Here is a 22908-nt window from a genome sequence, read left to right as displayed (position 1 = left end):
TACTTGCCTCTCTTTGCTCTGCTAGCAGATGGTGGCTTCAAAACCTAGTTACTCAAATGGTTACAAATAGTATAACTTCAGGCCTAAATTTATTAAACGGAAAAATTTATATCCATTTATAATCCATGCCAACGTTTTCATCTCTTATAAAACAAACTACTTTTTCCAAGTCTCCTCTGTGGCCTCTCCTGTCCTGTTTCAATTTGCAATCATCTTTGTAAAGCTTGGTTTTATCAAATTTTGCATATTATTATAGATGATATGTCACTGGTGTTTTGTACTGTAGCATTGACATTCACCATCTCTACTCAAAGGACTATACTTGATAATACCACAGGATTGCTTCCTTACCAGATTTGTGGCTCTGTATCCTGCAGTCAACTGTCACGTTCAGGTCCCTGTTGCCTTTGACTTCCAAAGCATTAAGAACCAAGACCACAGGAGAAAATTTTATTAGGTCATAACTGCACGATCTGATGTTTTATACGAGTACCTTTCATCCCTCTCCCGTAACATCTCTTGAGGATTATTATTCACTTCCTTCTGTGTTCCACCCTTCTCAATCCTGCAGATATCAGCAGGTTTTCTATTTCTACTGTCAAAATGAACTTATTTCAAAAAAAAATCTAACTCTGAGGAAGTCATCAGTCTTCTGGTTCAGCTTTATCTGTTAGGCTCCCTTCAAATGCACCTCACTGGTATCTCTGTTTCAGCCACATCTGTATCGCCAAGATAGCAACACTGACACAGACCTGGCAAAAATGTTAAGACTGAACATGAAGAGATAAATACAATGCTTTACCAGTATATACCATCAAAGGGGCTGTAGGCAGAGATGGTTGGGAATTTCCCCATCAGGGAAGTTTCATCACATTCATTTCTGGTCAAACCATGGCAAATCTTGCTCGTTTCCTACCCATCTCCTGTGGCTGTTGTGCAGCCCAGATTCCTATGGTTCCTAGCTTCAGGGTACTCTCTTTGGGATGAGTGCAGTCTTGGGAGTTTTGATTTCCAGACCAGGAGGTCAACTCACACAAGGCTCCTGCTCCACCTCAGTTACCAACTGCCAGAAGGAAACAAAAGCTTTGAGTTCCCAGCTCTAAAGTCTTCTGGAAATTAACTTAAAAAAAAGATACTTAAATATTTATTCCTTATAGTCTAAAACAAAATCAGAATTTTTTAATATATATAATTGAAAAAGAACATAAATTCTGATTATTAGGTAGAAAGTTACAGATGGAAAGCTACTCATCAGCAATCCCTGTGATAGCACATCACCGAATAAGAAAGGTGGTCTCACCTGTGACAGTCTGCAACTTTACTCTGTCCCATTTACACTAACTCTTAGGGTGATAAAAGATATCTCTTTGAAATATTTGTAACTTGAGGCACTGCCCTAGCAGCAGTGAGAGCTCTGCAATTTGTCCTGCACAACAGGTTAAACCTGAAGCCCTGAAAAGGTGAGGGAAACCACACATACATTTTTCATGCTGTATTTGCTCATGTCCATGTAACCCAAGAACTCCTTCATTCCCTGGCTGGAAGCTCCCTGCATTTTATAAATAGTTGATGTGCATGCCAATAGTGACGCGGATAATTAAGCCCTTATCCTGAAAGATGTTTGAAAACCAATCCACAGCTTAGTATTCTCAGTGGGAAAGCAAGTGCCCAGCATCGTATTAGATCAATCCCTGATGTTACAGACTGAGAGGAGTAAAACTTTAAGGAACAAAAGCCATCACGCTGTTCTGTCTCCTTGGCTCTTCCCCCCCTGTTAATAAAGCCATTGCAAAAAGGAAGAGCGCCCACATCTTGTTTTAAGAGGAAATTAACACTGCAGTGTTGCCAGAGACACGTCCATTACACAAACGGAGCGACTTAATATTGCTAATGGCTTTCATGCTGTTTCTGTACATAGCAAAATCACTAAAGAACAATCAGGCATAGCATCTAAACATTATGGCCGATTTTACACTTGAAATTAACGCTGAACACAGGTCTCGTTACAAGAGACTCTGGAGAGGAGGGGAAGGGGACCTCTCCTACTGGAACATGCACGGAAGGTGATGGGGAAGCTGCTGCTGGGCGGTGGAGCTGCTGCCCGCTCATCTTGGTGGCCTGGACCACCACTGCCTGCTGCTACGCGTGCTGCAAGGTGGCACTGCACCTGCACAGGGGAACAAGGACAACAGCTTGAATAAATCCACAATTAAATACTTCGCTGGCAGCCTGGCCAAGGCAGATGGAGATTTTAGGCATATTTCTTAAAGAACATCAAGAGAAGAGGTGAAGGCAGAGGGAGACTGAATCGTATTTTCAAAATGATGTCCAAAGAACAGAGAGCTGCTGATGAAAAACACGTTATTTTTAGAAGCAAAATGTGAATCCCTTCCAAGACTTTTCCTTTCTGGATTTCAAGTTATTTTCCTAAAAACCTTTCCCATATTTTTTTCTCCTGTGGCTCTCCATTTCATTTCACTGAAATCATGTTACGTCCCAGCAATCCAATTGTGAAACCTCTACAGTTAGCAAATTCCCAGAGGCTACAGAAACATTTCTTCATTCAGAACCACTAAAGAAATATTTCTTAATTCATGTGGACAGATACACTGAAGGCATTTAGCGACCTAAGAAAAACAATTCACTGAGCCCTGCATGGAGTGACAAGCTGCATGGATGGAGTGGACGAAGGTCTTTAGCGTTCATTAGAACCTTGTTGCAGCCAGACCAAACATTTATGTCAATTAAAACAAAGGCTAAATGAGATCAATGAGAAAAAAGTATGTTTCTTTCACTTCTATTCTGAAATGTTTTGTAATTTAAAATGATATTTTAAAATTTTGTTCAGCAAAACATATGAGTAACAGGACAAATATTTAGTTATGAGATCCAACAAAAAGCAATACTTCTAGAAAAGAGATTTCAAAGAGGGAAGGGATCATACTTCAACATTTCCTGCTAAGGTGTTGAGAGAGACGCTGTGTACGGTCTCTCTGCTACTCTGAAAGCAAGGTCTGTTGACCAAGCTTCGACATACAAGCAAACTTCACAAATGGCAGCATCCTCTCCAGGATAAAAGCTAGGAGTTTTTCATTCCTTACAACCACAGAGGATACCCCTGCCCCACACAACCCCTGCTGTTATTTTGTAAGGGTTTTCCCACCCGGTGTTTTTTTGGCAATTCTGCATCCGAACCTTGGTGCTGGTGGGGCTGCAGAGCCTGTCCGCGCTGTGCCCAGCTGGGAGGGTGCCAGCAGTCGCAGTTCTGGACACCGATCACAGGAACACACGTCAGAGCTACAATAAAACCCAAGTCCCATCCCTAGCTAGCACAAGCACCAGAAGGCATCATCCACATCCCTTCCTGGGCATTACTCCTGTAAGGAGAGACACTCGTTGTCTGTCTTAAATAAAATCTCTGTGATAAGTGAAGCTGTTTCATCAAGCGCTTCCCACCATGAACATGCCCTTCCCGCACTACACTCATGCACCACGTTTTAGACCACCCTAAAGACTGCAATATCTGTGCTCCAAAAACTCCGATGAAGGGTTTCAGTAGTCACACTCTGACCGTGAGAAAAAAACTCCTCTACCCAGCAACACTACACCAGTTACGGGTCAGGGGCTTCGTCTGACCGAACGGGACAGCGTCAGGATTATCAGGTTCAGGCACAATAAACAGGCACCGCAGCTCACATTTTGGAAACAAAATCACTCAGCCTGATTTTCCGAACACACGTCCTTATTTCCAGCAACACTGGAAAGCTTGCAGGGAAACAAAACTGAAGGTTACAGAAGGGGGAGGTGATGCTAGTTTTAAAGACCTCTGAGTAAGACGATTTCCCCTCTCCTTCTCTTCCGAAGTTCATTCCCTTGCACAACACCGGGCTGGGCACGCAGAGCACTGCAGACAGCATCACCTGCAACACACCTGGAAGTACATTCCTAGCAAACTAATGGCTCAGCTAATCAACGCCCGTGCTCGTGTCTAAATCCAGCTTTCTTCTTACTGGAGGTCCAGCAACTCTCAGTGAAATTCTGCTAGCGCTGTATCTTGTAAGTCTAATTAAGTCTTAAAAAAAAGGACACAATATTTCAGTGCCACACATGATAGAGCACTGAGGCACGCTTCACTATGGATTAAAGCGGGGGAAATACAATCCTGGGTCTCAGCAATGACATAAAGCAAAATACAAAAGAATTGATGCAAAGATGTTAGAGTAGCTGTTTCATTTACTATTTTTAAAAAATCAGAAAAATAAATAAACAAAATGAACTCCCCCCAAAAGAAATTGTTTTAATACCACCTGGCACAAATAATCCACCCATACATTGCACCGCTTCAAGGCTGTATGTGATGAACTTATTCAATCCTGACAGCTGGGGTTCAGATAGGTCACAGCTGAGCACTGCTTGTCTGTTTTAAGGCCAAATCGGTACAGTTCAGTTAGATAGGTATCTGTATGCTTCTACAGGTATCGGTTTGCTGAATTTTATGATAGAAGCTGGGAAATGGACTGATGGTATTATGTGTTTCCCACAAACATCAGTATATGCTAATGGTTGTGATTGCTATTGCAATAAAGCCATCCAGATAATTCTACTAAGTAACAAGGAAAAATGTTCCGGAGAAGGATTAAAGACTTTGCCCCGGAATTTATCTAATCCAAACTCTAAGCATATTGAAAATTAGCCCTAATTCAGCTGTTAATGTAGCTAAATGCCATAAACATCAAGGGTAAACAAGGAAAGATTCAGCTTATTCCTGATGGGCTGAAGCTCAAAGCCATTAAAAGGCAGCCTTTGAAAATTACTGAAGTCAATGGAAATCCCTCCATTAACATCAACAAGGCTTGACTCACACAGCAAAACATGACTTATGTTTTTTTTTCTGAACGCAGCTAAGAGAGGAGTCTGCTTTCCAGGACACATCTTAAGATACTACTGTTAAAATCACCCTGAAACAGTTCCTGAATACTTTGTGTGACCTCCGAGAAAAGACTCAAGGCTCAGCACGCCCTTGGGTGAAAAGTCCAGGGCATGGAGAGCAAAGAGAACTGTAAAAAAAATGCCCAGGGATGCTCCCTCACCTTCTGCTCCGACGCATGAGGGGTGTCAGAAAGCAGGAAGGTCACGCACTGTGAACACCCTGGCGAGATCCCACGCGACTCCGGTACTCACGCTGAGTTTTGTGAAAGGAAGCATTAAGGAGGAAGGCTTGCCAGGCGTTTCCGTAGGAAGGATGGAGTACATCGAATGATACGGTGTTGTAAATAAAACCTAACACACCTCACTTTCGCACTTAACTTTCAAACCCAGTTTCTTAACCTGGTTCACAGGAAGGGGCAGTGCCAGCTGATGCTGCTTCTCACGCCCGTGGCCTCAGCCTTCAAAAGAGACCAGAGAAAATAAACCATAGCCCCACCATTTTCAAAAGTCCCAGCCTAAATGGTGCTTACCCATGTGAATGATCCATCAGCTTTGGTCTCCTGCATGGACACCCAAAATAATGCTTCACCAACTCACTCAGACTCGACTGTTTTGCAACCGTATCTTCGTCACTTTGACTACAGCAATTAAAAAGGTGACTCGTTAATTATGTTTCTGCTTTCATTTAGTGACTATTCTGTTTTTTAATTAAACATATTTGGTTTCCATTCAGATGAAACCAAATTATGCAGATGAGGTTTCCAGTGATAGGAGTTTTTTTCATTCATTTACCAAAAAAAAAAAAGGAATATCATTCATGTAAGAGCTGTACAAACGTGAGCCAGCCTGCATTATTCCTGCTCAGAGGTGTGTAGCAATTGTTTCCTAACAATGATCTCCAGGAAAGGCGTGTTGAACATCACTGTCCTAATTGCTGTCAGCTGTATTTCAAATGGCTCGTGCTCCTAAGCTTACACGGCAAAGGAACAACCCCGCATCCTGAAGCGTGCATTAGGGCGTAATGAGCTTGTGGCAGCTGTTCCCCAAACGAAAGCGCTGCCTGCTGCTTCTGTTGCTTACGTTGCTGTGAAAAGAGCAGTCCCGCTGCCGGCCAGGAGGCAGAGAGGCGTGCAGGAGCACACAGCAGCCGATGTCATTAACCAGAAGCCCCCCACGCTTCTCCCTCCAAACACAACCACGGCGGTTGCAAGCCCTAAGCGCTGGAGCCCCCCGGCAAACACCTTCCGCACCATTACAAGCGGTTAATTAAAACTAAACGCAGCAACAAAAGCTGTGTTTGGTGGGCAGGGAGCACGCGTGCAAGGCGGGACTCTTGCACCTTCTCTCCCCAGGGGAACCGTAGGGCTCAGCTCTACGCTCCACCCGCTCAGTGTTTTATTTCGCGTAAACCACCCCACCGTCGGCAGCTCCCAGGACCAAAGGGGAGGCCAGGATCTCGAACCCCAGCAGCACGTCTTTAGCAGGGCAGCACCCTTTAGGACAGGAACAGGCGGCGTTTCCCATCTCTCATCCCTTCCACTCGTTTCTCAGAGCCCTGCAGTCACCAGCGCGAGCCAAGGAGGGGAAGCGCACATGGAAACGCCAGCTCATAAAGCGCCTTTCTTCGGCGTTTCGGGGCAAAGAGCGCGAATCACAGATCCACGGGAAAAGCTGCACCCACCCAGCGCCTCTGTTCCCCCACACGAGCCCTGCCCTGCTCCGTAGGTACGCACCAGCGGACACCAGAGCGTGGCTGATGACAGCTGGCAGCTTTCCACGAGCCCACGCCGACGTCCAGCCGAGCCGGTGGCCCAAGCCCAGCCAAAAACACACACCAACAGGCTGAGATACAGCATAACAGCGCGCACACACAGACATACACACAACCCACTTCTCCTGATGTTTCAGCCTATTCATTCCTTGGTTGGATCGCTGCGTCTACCAGGACAGCCGGATCACGGTTACAATGGTTTGCGTGATGAATAAGCGCCACTGTCTCTTGACATTTGCACACTGACATCTGCTCTCTGATGTTGAAAGCTGCCAGATGTACTAGATGTTTAAAACGTTTAAAAATGAGGGACTAGCAGAGCCCTTTGGTTGCAGGAAAGCTGCGTCGCTTTTAATTTAAGTTACAAACAAGGTTCAGAATCATATTTTCTACGGGGGGAAAAAAAAAAAGCAATTTTTTATAAACATCAGATTTCATTTGTGTATTTCACAACTATCACTGATGTTCTTCACTGCCTCAGCTACGTCAACAAATACTTCAAACAACACCTTATATAAAAGCCAAGCAGTGGAACAAATTGTCACATTTTTAGCAGATTTAGTTTATTGTGAACCTAAATTGTTGCAGGAATCTGTGCTTTCCTGGTGCCTCTTCAAATCCATATACCCCGCTCAGATCCAGCACTATACCGTACTACAAACCCATGCTACCCGAGACTGGATGAAACAAACAAAAGCAACCAAGCGCTTCCGAAATACTTAGCCTATGGCAGAAACCTATATGCTGTTTAACCTAGAAAACCATTTCAAGCTGCAATTACTGCAATTTACTCTATCATTTCCTTCAAAGCCGATCCTGCTCTCCAGAGAGCACTTCGTTCATGGACTAAATGTTTCTTTGTGTTTGAGCCACACTGAGGGGAAATACAAGCAGGTTACAAATTGCTTACCTGCGTGTAACCCAACGGCAAGCTGGCTGGATGCAGCCACAGCTTAGATGAGATGATGTTGGTAGGCATCTACCTTCCCTCCCTAAATTGCTCTGTGCTCAAGAATTTTTATTTCGGGAAGGTTTGGGGAAGACCCATCAATGCCCACGTACCTGACTTACAGTGCCTGCAAGGATACGCTGCCTTTTTCTTCACAAGACCAAGGTGGAACACTGCATTCGTGTCCTCCAACATCTCACTTACAAAAAGAGAAAGGTGAATTTGGAAATGAATTACACGTATGTTCAGCTACATATTGTTTACACAAGTGGGACCTGAAGCAACTCACTGCATCACTCACGCAAGTTCATAAGCTGTTCTGAGGGAGCCTTAGACACTGGTCCATCCCTGTCTACTCTCCCCACGCCCTGTTTGGTGCCAGAGCACAATGAAATCAAGGGGAAAATAAGTGGGAAAACACAACCAATCTAGGATCAGAATCACACAGAACGATAACAACAAACTTCTACTGAAAATGAAGTGGGGAAATACTGCATTATTTCTGTACGGTGTAAGAATAATAACAGCAAGTTCAGACTTTCAGCTCAGCAATTTCTGTCACCAAGACAAAAGAAACCCACTTAATCAGTGAGGAAAGCCTCTGTAATAATTAATTCCTGCAAGTTAATGAGAATGCAAGAGATGGCCCCAGCCGTCTTATTATTTTCTTGGCCTCCCTCTGTTCCTTGGTCTTCAGAGCTCCAGGGCTCCCCATGTCTAGCCCAGATATCTACGTGCTGTGTATGTCAGCGGCAATTTGTGTAGTGGAAAGTCTCCCTAGCCAGAAATGCCATCTGAAGCGTCAGCAGGCGTGCCTGGGGAGGCAGGGGGACACAGCTGCATGAGACGTGGCCTCTCCCAGTAGGTAAGAGAGGCTGCCTCCGTATCCCTGGACAGCTGCTCGAGACAGCTGCTGAACAGGTTAAGACCTAAAAACCCAACAAAACCATCTCTGAAAGACCAAACGCTCACTACGGATGCATTTAGAAGCACCGGGCCTTCTTAGCACCTTATCCTGCTGCCAAAATCCTCCTCCCAGACGCTCTTCCACCATTCGCACGCTGCAGTACAAGTGGAGGCAGAGCACGTGGCTGCCTCCAGCCTGGAGCTCGGTGTCCCCAGAGCTTCAGGCTCCCCCGAAAACCCAGCTCGGTGCCTGTCACGGTCAGCCCGCAGGAATGCGTGACGGGGCTGCAAGATGCGCAAGCGCGATGCAATATGTGCAATACTTGACAGCCCCAGGCATCCTGCGGGGAGAAAGGGAAGCTGGCTGGGGAACAAGGGACTCGTTTCTCTGACTCAGCTGCTGTTTGCCCAACATTTGGGAAAATGAGCAAGAACTGTGAATGATAAATCGGAAGCCTAAAATGCACATCAAGCGGATGCGGGCTCAACTCTACACACAGGTCTGTATAAAATTCACCACTTTTATCCAGGTGCACGAGCAGGCAGATGATTTCCTCCTTATCAGCTTCGCAGCATTTAATCTGTGAAATGTAGCGTTTGCATAAATCTGCTAATTGCTAAAATATCTCCATCGCTTTGTTGCTTATTACTCCTTTAAAAATAACTTCAAACATTCCAAAGAGCAACACATATATGTTAATTTTGAAGTGTGACATGAATAAATGTAACCTTATAAGTACCTGTGTCAGTTCTAAGGCGTGTTCGTTGCTTATTCCACCAGCACGGCAGAGCACACGAATACCTGGAGTGCTCCTGTTGCACTATGAGACCTCGAAAAGCCAGGTGTGGCTGCTGTCGTTTGCTCTGCCTTACACACTTAGGATGCTAGAAAAACAACCATGATGACAACACAAAATTCTGGAGTCTAGATGTTCAGCTGTATCCCCCGTCATTATTTCCTTTGTCTCACTGCTGCAGTAAGTGGAAATTATTTCTCCAGAGTGTCAGGCACCACGGGGCTGCCGCGAGAGAAACACAGGGTGCCTGGTGCTGATGCAATCACCAAAAGTGATGGCTGCTCTGCTGCAACCAGTGAGAGGTAAGGTGCTTTATCTCCTCGTGAGGTACGGGCACAGTGCTCTTGTTCTGTTACCATTTCTCATAGCAACCACAGCTGGAGGGAGCGGGCGGGGAAGGACAGAGAGAAAAATAAAAAGCAAAAGCAAAAAAAAAACCAAAACAAAACAAAAAAAGCATTTGCAGCTATGATGTTAGTCTCATACCTAGCACAAAATGTACTGGAAGCCTTGTGATGGGAAGAAGAGGTAAAGGGAACAAGCAACTCATGACCACAGTAGTGCAAGACCATCAGTGGAGTTGCATCGGAGCATAAATCTTTAGGAATACAACTGGTTTAATCATCGATCTTTTTTACAAATCCGTCTCGTACTTCCATGACTTAGAAAGAGGTTTTGTACTTTTTTCCTCTATTCTCTTCTTTCCAGAGCCATTTCTCTCTGTTTACTTCCATGTAAATTGGGTTAAGTCAAGTGAAAGCAAGGCTGTTGCAGCTCTCTAAAACTGGTTTAGCCAAAAGAATAAAACCTTCTAGATTTAAAAAAGCCACAGTACTAGTAAAATTAATAAGATTCAGTTTTTCCCTCATTAGCTCTTTCTGCCTGTTCAGCTTACTGTGTACCAACGGAAGTAAAATCTTCATCCTTCTAAAACTAGAGGACTTGGTCTCTCTTAGAAGAGAAGACCTGGTCTGGTTTCATCTCAGTGGGATCATCAAACGGGGAAGCAAAGAGCAGCATGGCCACAGCCATTTGTCTCTCACCAGTAATAACAAGATGGTGAGGGAAATAGATGCACCTAGGGAAGACAAGAGGGTCTTAGCAAGCGTGAAATGAAGGCAATTTGGAGGCAATGCCACCCAGCAGACTGGGACTGCTGGTACAGAAGCCTCCATGCTGATTTTAGGGAGAGACACACAGTGGCTCAAATTGTTCTTCTGGAGGCATTCAATTTTCTACTAAATTCCGTAGCTGGAAGAGAGAAATAACCTGGTAAACAAACATTTAAGAAGACTTAAATAGCCCATTTGCCATCAATGAAACTGCTCTGTAATATCATTACAGCAACACGAATGACATAAGTGAAAACCGAGGAACAAGGGAATGAAAGGGACCTCCTTAAGTTGAATCCAGTCCAGCGCTCTGTTAGAGAAATCACATCTCATTCATAACTAATCAAGTTTCTCTTGGTTCTTTACCTGATTATACCTATCAGAAGGCTGCTGAAGAACCTCATTTCCTTTTGCCCTCAGACAGCCTTTTGCTCTAGTACACGAAACAAGCCAAGCCCTTCTAGCTTTTCCGTAAGAGAGGCTCTCTCATCCAGCAATCCCTCTCTGCACGCGTATCCATTCTCGTTCTTAAGCCTCGGTGACCAAAATTCTGCGTGTATTCCAAACTAGGTCTCAACTACCTTATGTGCAGAATTAATAGTCTTAAGTAATCAAAATTAATTAAAAGCATTAGCTTATACATTGTAATGATTCCATTAGCAGGTATACACCCTCCATTTCTCCAGTGAAAGTACCTCACCTAATGCATCCAATTTAATATTTTCTGCAGCTGCATTTAAAATAGGAGACGATGCTTGGGTTAAGAGAAGTCATACTTCTTCCATACATCTTCCTAAAAAGAAGCATTACAACTTCCTCTGAGTCTTTCGTAGTAGCATGAGCCTGACTCCAGGCTTTTAATTTCTCTTATTGAGCAACACAAATAACAAAAGGGAAATTCTTTAATAAGCTGAGATGAATTATTTTTGCATCAGTCTCTCAATGGCGTGTGCTTTCTGATCAGCGCAGTAAGAACCTGTGGTTTCAGGAAGCCCCTTTGCCATCAGTGCTTCTGGTAATAGATAGTAGGAATATGCTTTGTTTTCTACGCGATAACCAGTAGGCTTTTTGATTTCTGTTGTGGTGGTTTTTCATCTGAAGCATTCTGTAATAGGAAAAACCATCCTTGGGAGGGTTCTGGGACACCTGGACACCGCACAACATGCTCAGCGAGACACAGGAGGTCTCAAAAACCTGACGCACCATAAATTCACATTCACTTGTTATGCTGCTCTTCAGAACAAGCGGTACACCAGCTACAAGGACAGGACCGACACACACCAAGCACTGCTCCCGCTGGGTTTCCGCTCAGTTACACCAGCGACAGAACAAGGCAGTCCCTGTTCACTCTCACCTCCAGCAGAATAAGTCTTATACTCTCTGACACTAGAACTGGATGAGGATAGAAATTTAACATGATTTTTCCTAGGAACGAAGTTCACGATATTCCAGGTGTAACGTGGAGGAGAAGTACCACAGGAAAATCGGATCTTAACCCTACAGCTGGAGGCACAAACCTATCAGGGCAGCCCACTGACTCTGCTCACAAGCACCTCCAAACAGAATAAATTTATTTTTGGTGGGTCGTTAATCTCTCCATTTTATGAAAATGTCAACTGTTCGTTTTTCCTATTCTGTATTAGGGTGATATTGAAGCCACTTCATTTTAAAGTGTGCAAATACAGAACAAACCTGGAGCACTGCTGTGAATTGGAGAAAACCCTACACCACTTCCCAGCTCAGACGCTCTCTTGGAATAGAAGATGACCCAACCGGATCCTGTATCTGAGATGCGCTTCCCTCCACCTCTCCCAACACATAGATCAAACTCATCTGGCTCAATTAATATTTAACTATCTACACAAAAGGGATCAACTTCCACAGAACAGATAGAGGGCACGTTGGATGGCGCAATGCAGCTCCGTTCAGCTAAAGTAGTTCAGGACCTGAAAACAGGCTACGTTACTTTTGATTTTGGAGCTCGCGCACGTGGCACTTTCATCTCTGCTCTAGAAACTGTGCCCACCTAGTCAACGTGTAACAGAACTGAGTTCAAATGCGTGTTTTCTGATTCAGACAAACAACTTCCATCCGGAATTCTCACACCCTTGGCTATTCCAGGATGTCTCTTCCTTATTAAAAAATTATATATATCAATTTGTAGCTTTAAGAAAGTTATTCCTAAAATCTAAAAATGAACATTCAAGTCTGGAAAGGTACTTCTTCATAAAGGCAATAAGGGCAAAACTTCAGCAGACCTAAGCCTTTACCAGACCTGAAGCACTAACATCTATTGCATCCAAACTGAGTGATTACAGTTTTTTGTTTGTTTTACGCTTGTCAATTGAAAATGACCAATTAACATTTTCCAGTCATAAAAGATATCTTGCAGACGCAAAAGCAGTGGTTACATTTTTTGAAAAATGGATGCATCAGCTGTTGGAAGACCCTGAATACGCAGGCTCTGTACCAGAGATGCTTTCTAAGCACCGTTTGGCAGCAGAGTAGCATACACTTGTGTTTCAACCTTGAAAGGCTCTTGGCCGCTTTATTTAGAAAACAATGGCAAAACAAGAAAACCCGTACGTGTGGATTAAAAAAAGGAGATGGAAACACCCACTTTGATTTCTCAGAGCTTCAAAACCTCCCTGCTAAAGAGACTGCTCCCAGTCATGTGAAAGCACTAGATACACACCCAATTGCTTGATTTTTGCCTCTTCAGGTGGACTCGCACAAACCGCCCTTTCCAATTCTGCCCTCACGTTCGGAGGTGAGACGAAGCAGGCGTTCCCTCCGCCTCTGTCACGCTCACACGTACAGGCAGGATGCGATATAAAATCCCCCACTGTGTGGAGATCCAGGCAATACTCCAAGCACAATGGGGTGGGGTGAGGCAGGTTTTGTTCAGCTTCTTGCTTAGACTGGATTATCTCGGGTGCTTACAGTGACACACAGAGAACCTTCCCTCTGTGGGGAAATGAGGCCTGACAGGGTCATCTATCGCCAAAAAGCATTTCTTCATCACCAGCTCAAAACCCTTGGAGAAGTCTCTGAACGAGCATCTCCTTGCAGCTCTCTACGTGCTCCCCGTTTGCAGGGATTTATCTTGCTCATGTACAACGCTGGCTAAAACACAAATCCTATACCACACGAAGGGTCGGAGAATTAATCAGAGAACGATCTTTGCGTGGGCTGGATCCTTCCTTGCATCGGAGCAATTCCTCACCTGCATGCAGCGCGGTAACTCGCGTTGTACCCGCTCCGATTAGAGACTGGGGGGGGGGGGGGACTCATAAAGCAGTATATTTCAGGATTATGCAGAACCACAGCCCTCTTCCAGGGGAGACGGGAGCTAAACGAGCTCTCCCTCAGCGCCCACTGCCAACAGAGCGCTGCAAGCAACAGGTGCCCCCACCTTGCTCCCCTGACACCACCAGACCCCGAAGAGCCCGGCACCTCCCCACCTTCTCCGGCAGCCCGACCCCAAAAGCCGCGCCTCTCCGAGCTCCCCCCCTCACAAACCCCGCCGGGGGGGACGAGGGGCAGGGGGAGCCTCCCGCTACCTTCTTGGGCCGCCTTCTCCGCTGGCTGCCGCCGCCCTCGCCCCTGTCGCTGCCGTCGCCCCGGCGCAGCGCCTCGTCGCTCATGTTGGCGCCCGGCTCTGCGGGACCGCCGCCGCCGGGCCATGGGCACCTCCCGCCGCCGGGGGCGGCACCCGCGGGGCGGAGCGGGGACGGCGACGGAGGGAGGGGGCGGAGGGAAGGGGAGGGACGAAGAGGGAGGGAAGGGGGGCAGGCAGGGCGCTGCTCTGCCGGGGGGGCTCCGGGAGAAGGGCGGCGGTCGGCCCCGGGGACAGGCGGCGGCGAGGCGCGAAGGGAGGGACCCGCTATGAGGGGCGGCCAGCGCGGCCCGGGGTGCTGAGGGGCTCAGCGCCGCAGTGTCGTTGTTTAAGGCACCAGGCCACCACCCCTTCCCCATTTTAGTCAGATCTTGCGCCAATTCAGCCCCTCCGCCACCCTTCTTCCCCTACAGAACTGAACCCCTCACAGTCCGTGGTAGCGCTCGTTTATTCCCCCCGCGAAGCGAGCCTTGGTGCAGGGCGGGTTGCTGAAGTGGGTGGCGACGTGTGTTGTGGTTTGGTCTCCAACAAATCCAAGGCGTGTCCCCTCAGCCCCTAAAGCACGGGTCTCGCTACTACGTCTTCATCTATATACCCATTTCAGTCTTGAAGGATAAGGCAAGAGGACCTTGTGACACCCAGGAAAAGGAGCAGGCTTTCCTGACAGAGGGGTGGAGGAAGGCTCGGGGAAGTCACCCACGGGAGGCAGGGAGGGCAGCACGACCACAGGCAGGCAGTGCCAAGCATGGGCTGGCACAGGCGGTGGGAGAAAGACACGGTTTCAAGAGTTTCAGTACACCAGGGAGGTTTTCTAGTCCTGCATACTCCATCCTCACTTCAGTCCATGCTAGGGTAAAAATACTGAGGGAACGCAGCAGTTCTGAGGTAGAAAGCTGGACTGCACACAGAAGTCGGCCCCCTCCTATTAAACAGCCAGTAACTGTCTACAGTGAAACAACACCTTCCTCACCTCTTTTTTTGTTGTGTTTGTTTCTGAACACCTCCACACCACTCCCCATGAAACCAAGTGTACAGCGTGACAGCACCCACAGACCAAAACCTGGCGAAGCGCCTTGTGACACGTGTATCAGATACTTGCTAACGAGAGCTACAGAGCTAGCACCACACGTACAAATTCACGGAGGGACACCATCCTTACTGACCCGAACTGCCCTTAGCTCCTGTCCCCAGATCCCAGGCACCCGAATTTGGCAGCACAGTTTTAGATGTGGTCAAAGAAACCGAAAGCTCTTGCTAAGTAGCAGCACACCAGCACTCCTCATTTCTCACAGCCCCAGAAATGGGGCACACACCTATGGGAAACGCGGTTCTGCAGTGAAACGGGAGGGCACTAACTGGCAATAGGTCTAATAACACAAGCTCGGGTACCTGTCCCAAAGAAACGCCGAACATCCAGGTAGGCCCTAAAAATTCAAGGCTGCTGAAGGCATTCTTCCTAATTAAAGCAACTGGAAAAATTATTGTAGTGTGTGGATTGCATTTTGTTCACAAAGCAAAATCTATTAGCTGAAAAAATACATACATGTTATCAAACTTCTAATATGGGGTCAGACACTGCACAGTAAGCAATTTTGAACCCCAGGCTGCAACCACATACCTGTGTACCCCTCAGCATTTTGTAGAAGGGATATCCTACCTTCAGCCCATACCTATCAACCCACAGAGCCAGTGCAGTATCCCTAGCTGGTAATTTACGATGGGGCAGTTCCCATAAACAAGGGTCTAGATGATCAGATAGATTAGTGCGTGGAAATGCTAATTAGGCCGACTAAGTTGTTCTAAGGCCCACATTCATTCCAGCTAAGTCTAGGTGGCTAGCTGAGGTGCCTTAATCCACCCAAAATTTGGATCCCATTCTAGCGAACAACCATTCAGGCTAACAACATACAACTAACCCCCTTCGTACAACTCTGATGAAGGACTACACCCTTGCTTCGATTTGCTTTACGGAACCAACAAGAAACTGTGCACCAAAAGTGAGAGGCAACTCCCACAAAGTTCTTCAGCAAGGCGCTGGCCCAAGCCCCGCCAGAAGCTTCTTGTCGCACAGTAGGGGTAACAGCAGCAGTATTAAATGAATCCTGTTAATCTGGTAAGTGCAGTCAGTCGGAAAGGCTTCCTTGCTGAGCTTCATCTGGGCACTTACCAGACATAGGACCCTCGCTCCCATTCCCCTTTGGTCCAAGCCAAAGCAGAATGCCATCTTCGGGGCTGCTGGCAGATGACACCAGACTGCACCCAGCTCCATGGCACTGCACGGGGAGCGCTGCTGCTGCCACCACTGCCACCCTACAACTCACTCGGGAACGCCCATGCTCCCATGCCCTCACTGGCTACCCCTTTTTCTATCATGGAAGCCACGTATTCCTAGCAGAAAATCATTTTTTTTCCACGATGTTTCCTTATGACAGCATTCCCAGGTACTTCCACAATTAAAAAAAAATAATAGATCTGGCCTTATAAGGATTATTATATCAACAACAGCAGACATTAAATTTAAGATGTCTAAAATCCCACCATTAAAGCAACCACAAAAATTAGAAAATTCTAGGTAAATGACGACTTCTCTCTGTACCTTGATCTTGCTTCAAATTCTGCATCTCTGCTAGCTATACTATCTATACTTCCCCCCCTACACACACATCCCCCCAAAAAAAAATTGTCAGCAAGTCAGTACACTTCCATATTTCACATTTCCACGTTCCACATTTTGGAAACTGAAGGTTTGCGGGGGTGTCTTATCAGTGTGTTTGAATACATGATTGGAGGGACTACAGAAGACATGCTTCCACGTTTAGCACTATAAAAAAAAAAAAACCTCTGAATACCATGTGCAGTAAGTACTCTGTATATATTGAACAGTCTGTCATGGATGGATCATCTGGGATTTTATTGACTCGCCACTACAGGGGGGCTCTGCTGGTTACTTTCGGCTGAACCATCAGCTCCCACTTTTCCCATGCTGATAAGAGAAGAACAAAAGAACAAATCAGAGGTGGGTGGAAAAAAAATCTGTGGCTTACCAGCAAACCAAACTGTAATAGAAAAGAGAAAGTTTGCATTGATTTAATTATACCAGAAAGTCTGAGCAAATGATGTTTTAAATTATTTTTGTTATGAAATTAAGTAACACATCAATGAACTAAGCATTTTTTTTGCACTGTTGTATAATTATTCCCTATTTGTATCCTCCTCAACAAACACAGCACAAACAGAATCAATAGTAGAGATACAAAAGTGCAAGCAAGAAAAAACAAAGATCAAGGAAGAAAAATCTACTCTGGTTCAACAGATTGTCAAATTATTCCTTTTTAACTTCACAGGCACTTTTTGTTTGTTTGTTTGTTTGTTTTCCCCTACAGTTTCTCTGTATCAAAATTCTGAGCAAGATCCTGGCTCTAATAAAGACAAGGGCAATTCCATCGTTGGCTTCACCCAAACCAGCCGACCACTGCTTTTTAAACATGAAAATCTCTCCCAGTAACACGATGACCATGCTTATCCGATGGCTTTTAATGTACAGAACCTGATTTAGAGACCACAGAAAATCCCTATTGTTTTGTTTAAAGTAAAGTGGATGCAACCTCACTTCTTTAAGCAATTCTGCATGCTCCTTGGTAAAAAAGAATTCACTACCTAACAGAGACCAAAGGGGTGGAACAAGGAAAAGATCTTGTAAACGGGTCAGCTCATATCAATTTTATTTTCCTTAGTCATCAGCATGGAAACAAAACTATAATAGGCTGCCAGTGGTTGAATCACTTAGCTGTTGATGACTACTGATGACAGTTACCAAACTGTACGGCCACAAACCCTCGACTGCCCAAGCCTGACTGAGGACACAGCAACAGACAGCACAAGAGGAACTTGCCACAAAGGCCTGAGGTGACTGGCCTGCCAAGAATCCATATGACAGGGCCCCTCTAGAGGACCTGAGCAGGGACCTGCCATTCCAGATGCTTATTACCTCAAGCTAAATGCTGGATACAGTCTTTTTTTTCCTTATGACTAGATGAGGATGGGACCAGGGAAGAGGAAAAGAACAACAATCCTTACAAGAGGAAAAGCTGAGTTGCTAACCCAAACTATAACTCACAAAAATACCCCAATTGTTTTCATATACCATAGCAATAATAAAAATAAATGAATTAATTAGTAAATAAGGCACAGAGATCAAAGATGTGGGACAGTGTTTCTAGTAATTCTGACTACATCTCCTAATAAGCACATTTCTCCAGCCTATGGAGGTTTCAGCTTTGACATGTGCCATGCTTTTCCATTAAACTATTAAGCTGCATTGAAAAAATACTGTAATGTTTCACACTTTGCATCTAAAATGTGTGACAAAGCCATCTTTCTTTAATCTGAATTAATGTTACACCGCTATGATTGACCTGGTAATGAACCTTTTCAGGCTAGTAAGTCATAGTCTCAGAGCCAAGAAATACAAAGCCATCTTCCAAGAAATATATTGGATGTACACTTCCATTCTGTTAATAAATCATGCTTGAAAACCAAAACAAAATCCAAGCTGCCTTTTGCTCCTTGCTTTGCTGTTCAGCACCAGCAGCTGTGGACAGCAGCGGGAATTAAAAATGGGTAGTACAGCAAAGGGTCCTTCAAAAGAAGAATATTTCCAAATTGTGAAAAACACAGGTTTGAGTTTGATATACCATTAACAACTTGCATATGTAAAGAGAAAGTGTGCATGCATTTATATACGGTGGGATTTTTTGTTTGTTTTGTTTGTTTGTTTAATTTTTTTTAATCACTTATTTGGCTCTCTACTCCTTGTTCCTCTATCCTCTAGAAATAAATGTCATTCCACGGAAGTTGCAAAGAACTATCAACATTTAAGATTTTTTTAATGGGATTCTCAACAGCCTTTAAACATTGATGAAAGTCAAATCGACAGTGCTGTATACTAGAATAAATCTGAGACTACCTATTCAAATACTCATTAAAAAGTAATGCAGTATGCACATTGGACATCATACCCTCTTTTACTTTTTTTGCTAGAGAGAGAGTGCATTATTGATGTCAAACCACCAAACTGACTAGACAAAGTAATTGCCCAAAGAGAGAATTAACTTTAAAACAATTGGTTATTTTAATGAAACACCAGCTTTGTCCTTCAGATGCCTCCTATTTGCTGGCGTTATACAATATCTCTAGCATTAACTGCACTATAATTGTCAGACAAGTTTTGCAGAGATGTAATTGTCCACGTGATCTGAAAAGACCCACAGAACATGTACATGGCAGAGTTTCACATACAACTGATGGTCAAAACATGGGTGTACAGACATTAGATTGGGGAAAATAAATTTCTCTCAGCACTTGCAGCATGCTGTAGATCAAACAAATTAAAATCTATGAACTGAATGCACCGTTTTCTGCCCAGTGGGAGCTGCAAATTGATCGTTTGCATTATCCATCCATCTGGTAGTTACAATTGAGAGTGTGTGACCTCACATAACACCTCTGTTTAGAAGACATCAAACTTAGGCTGGAGAAAAGGCTCTTAAGCACCTTGCAATTACCATGCTGGTCACATGCCGCATGGCGATTGCTATAGTAACCAGACACCTACCAGGGACACTTTCTAGCTAGAGGCGTTCCTCTCCGGTGCCTTGAATTTTTATTCTTTCAATTTATGTTTTATTTGGGGCTAACGGAGTTGAGCTTTGTGTTCATCTGGGAAGGGAAAGACGACTAGAAGTGAAGTCTGAAACCAGGTTTAATATAAGAAAAATAGAAAAAAATATATTTGTGTCATGGCAACTACAGAATACAGTATCTTGTATCATTCCACAGGCACAAACTGCAAGAGAAACACACTGTGTATTTTTCAACAGCACATAAGTGTTTTTTCTTGCCAGTTACTCAAACATGCCTCAAAAATTGAAATTATTATAGCTATGCTGGTAATTATGATCACGTACAACCTTCTTTTGCAAGGTGCTCTCTTCATTTGTCTCGTGAATTATTCCAGCCAAACTTCCACCTCTTAGATTTCAGTTCTCTATTCTGACTCTGTCAAGATCACCCTTACTGCAAACATTCATCTGAGCGAGTTCAGCTATTAAAGATACTATATTCACAGACTTTGGATCAAGAAGCACAAAAAGTGTAGCAGGAGGAAGAATGAGGGGAGAGGAACTGGGATGAAATCTGGGAACAGCACAGGCAGAACAGAAAAATTATACGTGACATTGAGAGGCAGAAATGAACCGAAGAGTCAATGCTTCCTAAAGCCTACTGTCCTTCAAAACTGGCAATACAAGTCATAATCTACACTCAGAAAACCCTGTCAAACTCTTCAGACAAACTGTGTAGCAGTAGCTTCTTGCTCTGTATATGAGCTGCTATTATTAGTAAAAAGTGACAGATGGTTGTCTGCTGATCCAGAAGTAAGGAAAAGTAAATAGCAATGGTGCTCGTATGGCCTTAATTCTACCTGTGTTCATGCATTGTATAGTCTGGTCATATCATTGCATGGCTGTTACTTGATTAGAACCACCTGGTTTAATTGAGGCTTGGATGGATACACCAAGGGATCAATACGAGGCACAGACCAAAGGTACCCGTTACCTAAAATGCAGGTTTTTAAGAAAAATTGAAAGACATGTCCTAGAACGCTACAGAACTAGGAACAGGATGGTGGCTTCTCAGCCAGAGCAACTGAACCTTACACCAGATTACATTTTCATGCTGCTACACCTGTTACCGACACCGTACTTACAAGAGAGATGTTTAAAGCAAGCTGTTCACTCTAAGGGTTCTCCCATTTTCCGGCTGCTTATATCAGAGGTCTTGTGAGCTTGTTTTGAGACAAGGGTTAAAAACTCTTAGCAACAATCAAAGTCAAGAGGATGTTTTATAACTGGAATCAATGAGATTGAATATGCTTCCTCTGAAAAACAAAGCCCCATTTTCCCGAACTAAAGATTCAGACGTAGTCAGAACTTTCAAGTGTCATTTTTATCTTTCCTTCAGCAATCCCATCTATTAAATTGGAATAATTGTGTCTCTTCATTTAAAAGAAATATAATGAAAATTATTTTTCAATACTCTGGATATTGCTTTGATGAGCAATATAGATAAGCCCCCAAGGGAATAATAAATCTGCCTTCAAAGTAGGGTTCAAATAACATGCTGTAAGTAAGGCCTTAGGGCCACAGACTGAACAACGAGGCGGAAACAAGATATTGAATAGCTGCTCATTAAATGGGTATCGGCTACTCTGTGCACTGAATATGACAGGAGTTGGTGGAAAATGCATTGTGGGCCTGGGTAACTGAAGACTGTATCATGACGCATACACATGACTGGACCAAACAAAGGTTGCAAAAGCATTTTCTAGCTTTGTACTCTCAGTAAAGTCCTCTCAGTGTAGTTTTTACATATAAGGTGTATAAAAATTAGTAAGGACTCAAATGCAATACAGGATCAGGGATTGGGGCATTCTGATTTGACAGTGCCATTTTCAGTGCTCTCAAATCTTAGGTTTTCAGCTTTTACTCGATGATTTCAAATCCAGCATTAGTAACTTGCTCAAAACAGGAAAGGGACAGCAAAAAAAAATCAGAAGGAAAAAGTTAATTAACTAAAAATACATAAATTCTACATACATAAATTCTACACACAAAATTGAGAACCGTGGGCTCTTCTGACTTAATACCAGCACTGACACCAGCTCCCTTGGCTTTAATTAATGACTTCTAGAGCAAATTCCTGGCACCCCAGGAGCTTGCCAACTGTCCCCAACACTGCAGTACCTAGTTGCTAATCCACATTCAACAGCCCCATCAAACACCACACCATCACAGGGATAGCACTAAATGCATCCTATTATAAACAGGTTCTGTGAACGCGAGAGAGAATTATTAGCACAGGACACAATAGCAGCGAGAATCCACCCACAGGCAAAGGAAGTGATTCAGATGCACAAGGCAGCCAGTTACAGTGCAGAGCTCCACACAGCACGTAGATGTGATGCTCAGTAAGTTGACTGCCTACAAATTTTTACTCCTCTTGTGAGACATTGTTTTCAGTGATGATTATTCCTAGGGATAGGCTGCCTTGACAGACTCCTTCAAACTGTTCCTTAACCATAGCAGAATCCTGTTTCCCTGGGCCCAGGGGTAAGGAGGTAATACTGTGTAAGCCTTGGTGGTAAACAGGACCGAAGGCCCCTGAGTACTCGTGGCTTGAGCCCTGCTCCGAGCTGCAATTCCAGAGACTAACTGCTGTAGGAGAAAATCCCCATGCTTCCTCAACCAGAGAATCCACTGAATCACAAAATGCTGCAACCTCGAGCCATGGCTCTCCCCTAAAAGCTTCCCTGCCTATGCCAGCCTAGAGCAGAATCTTCCTGCACCCCATTTTTCCCTGCCACAATGTTCCATTTCCAAGTGTTTTCAGTCAAATATCTAGGACAGCTTCTTGCCTTGAGTAGAAAAACACTTCTTCCAATTTGCAGCAAAAAATTGCACGCGTATATATTTAGCAACAAAAACTGGAGTAACATTTAACAAAGATTTTATTCTTTCCATACTGTATAAGAACACTTCAACATGTCAATCTGACATTCCTCTACCGAAAATTCATCTCTTCAGAAAATATTCTCTTTGGAACTCTACCAGTATGTACTCAATGCAGTAAAAAAATTAAAAAAAAAAAAATCAGAAGTATTTCCTATGGTGACCCACAGTTATTGTACTAAGTAAAAGAAAATTTTAAGAACCACTTTTTTGATTATATTAAAAGAACCACTTTCTACAGTTGTATTAACAACTATA

General features: G+C 44.3%; 1 protein-coding gene across 1 annotated transcript in view; it reads right to left on the bottom strand.

Moving 5' to 3' along the window:
• Window positions 1-14194, bottom strand: part of ANK2 (ankyrin 2) — a 235617-nt gene extending 221423 nt beyond the window's left edge. Inside the window, exon 1 of the mRNA XM_066996871.1 lies at window positions 14028-14194. Within this exon, the coding sequence (XP_066852972.1) occupies window positions 14028-14111 (84 nt within the window). The 5' untranslated portion in view covers window positions 14112-14194. The remainder of the gene's footprint in view (window positions 1-14027) is intronic.
• Window positions 14195-22908: the final 8714 nt, after the last annotated feature.

Source organism: Anser cygnoides, chromosome 4 (assembly GCF_040182565.1).
Source record: "Anser cygnoides isolate HZ-2024a breed goose chromosome 4, Taihu_goose_T2T_genome, whole genome shotgun sequence".
NCBI classification, from domain to species: Eukaryota; Metazoa; Chordata; class Aves; order Anseriformes; family Anatidae; genus Anser; species Anser cygnoides.
This window is presented reverse-complemented; position numbering and strand designations above follow the sequence as displayed.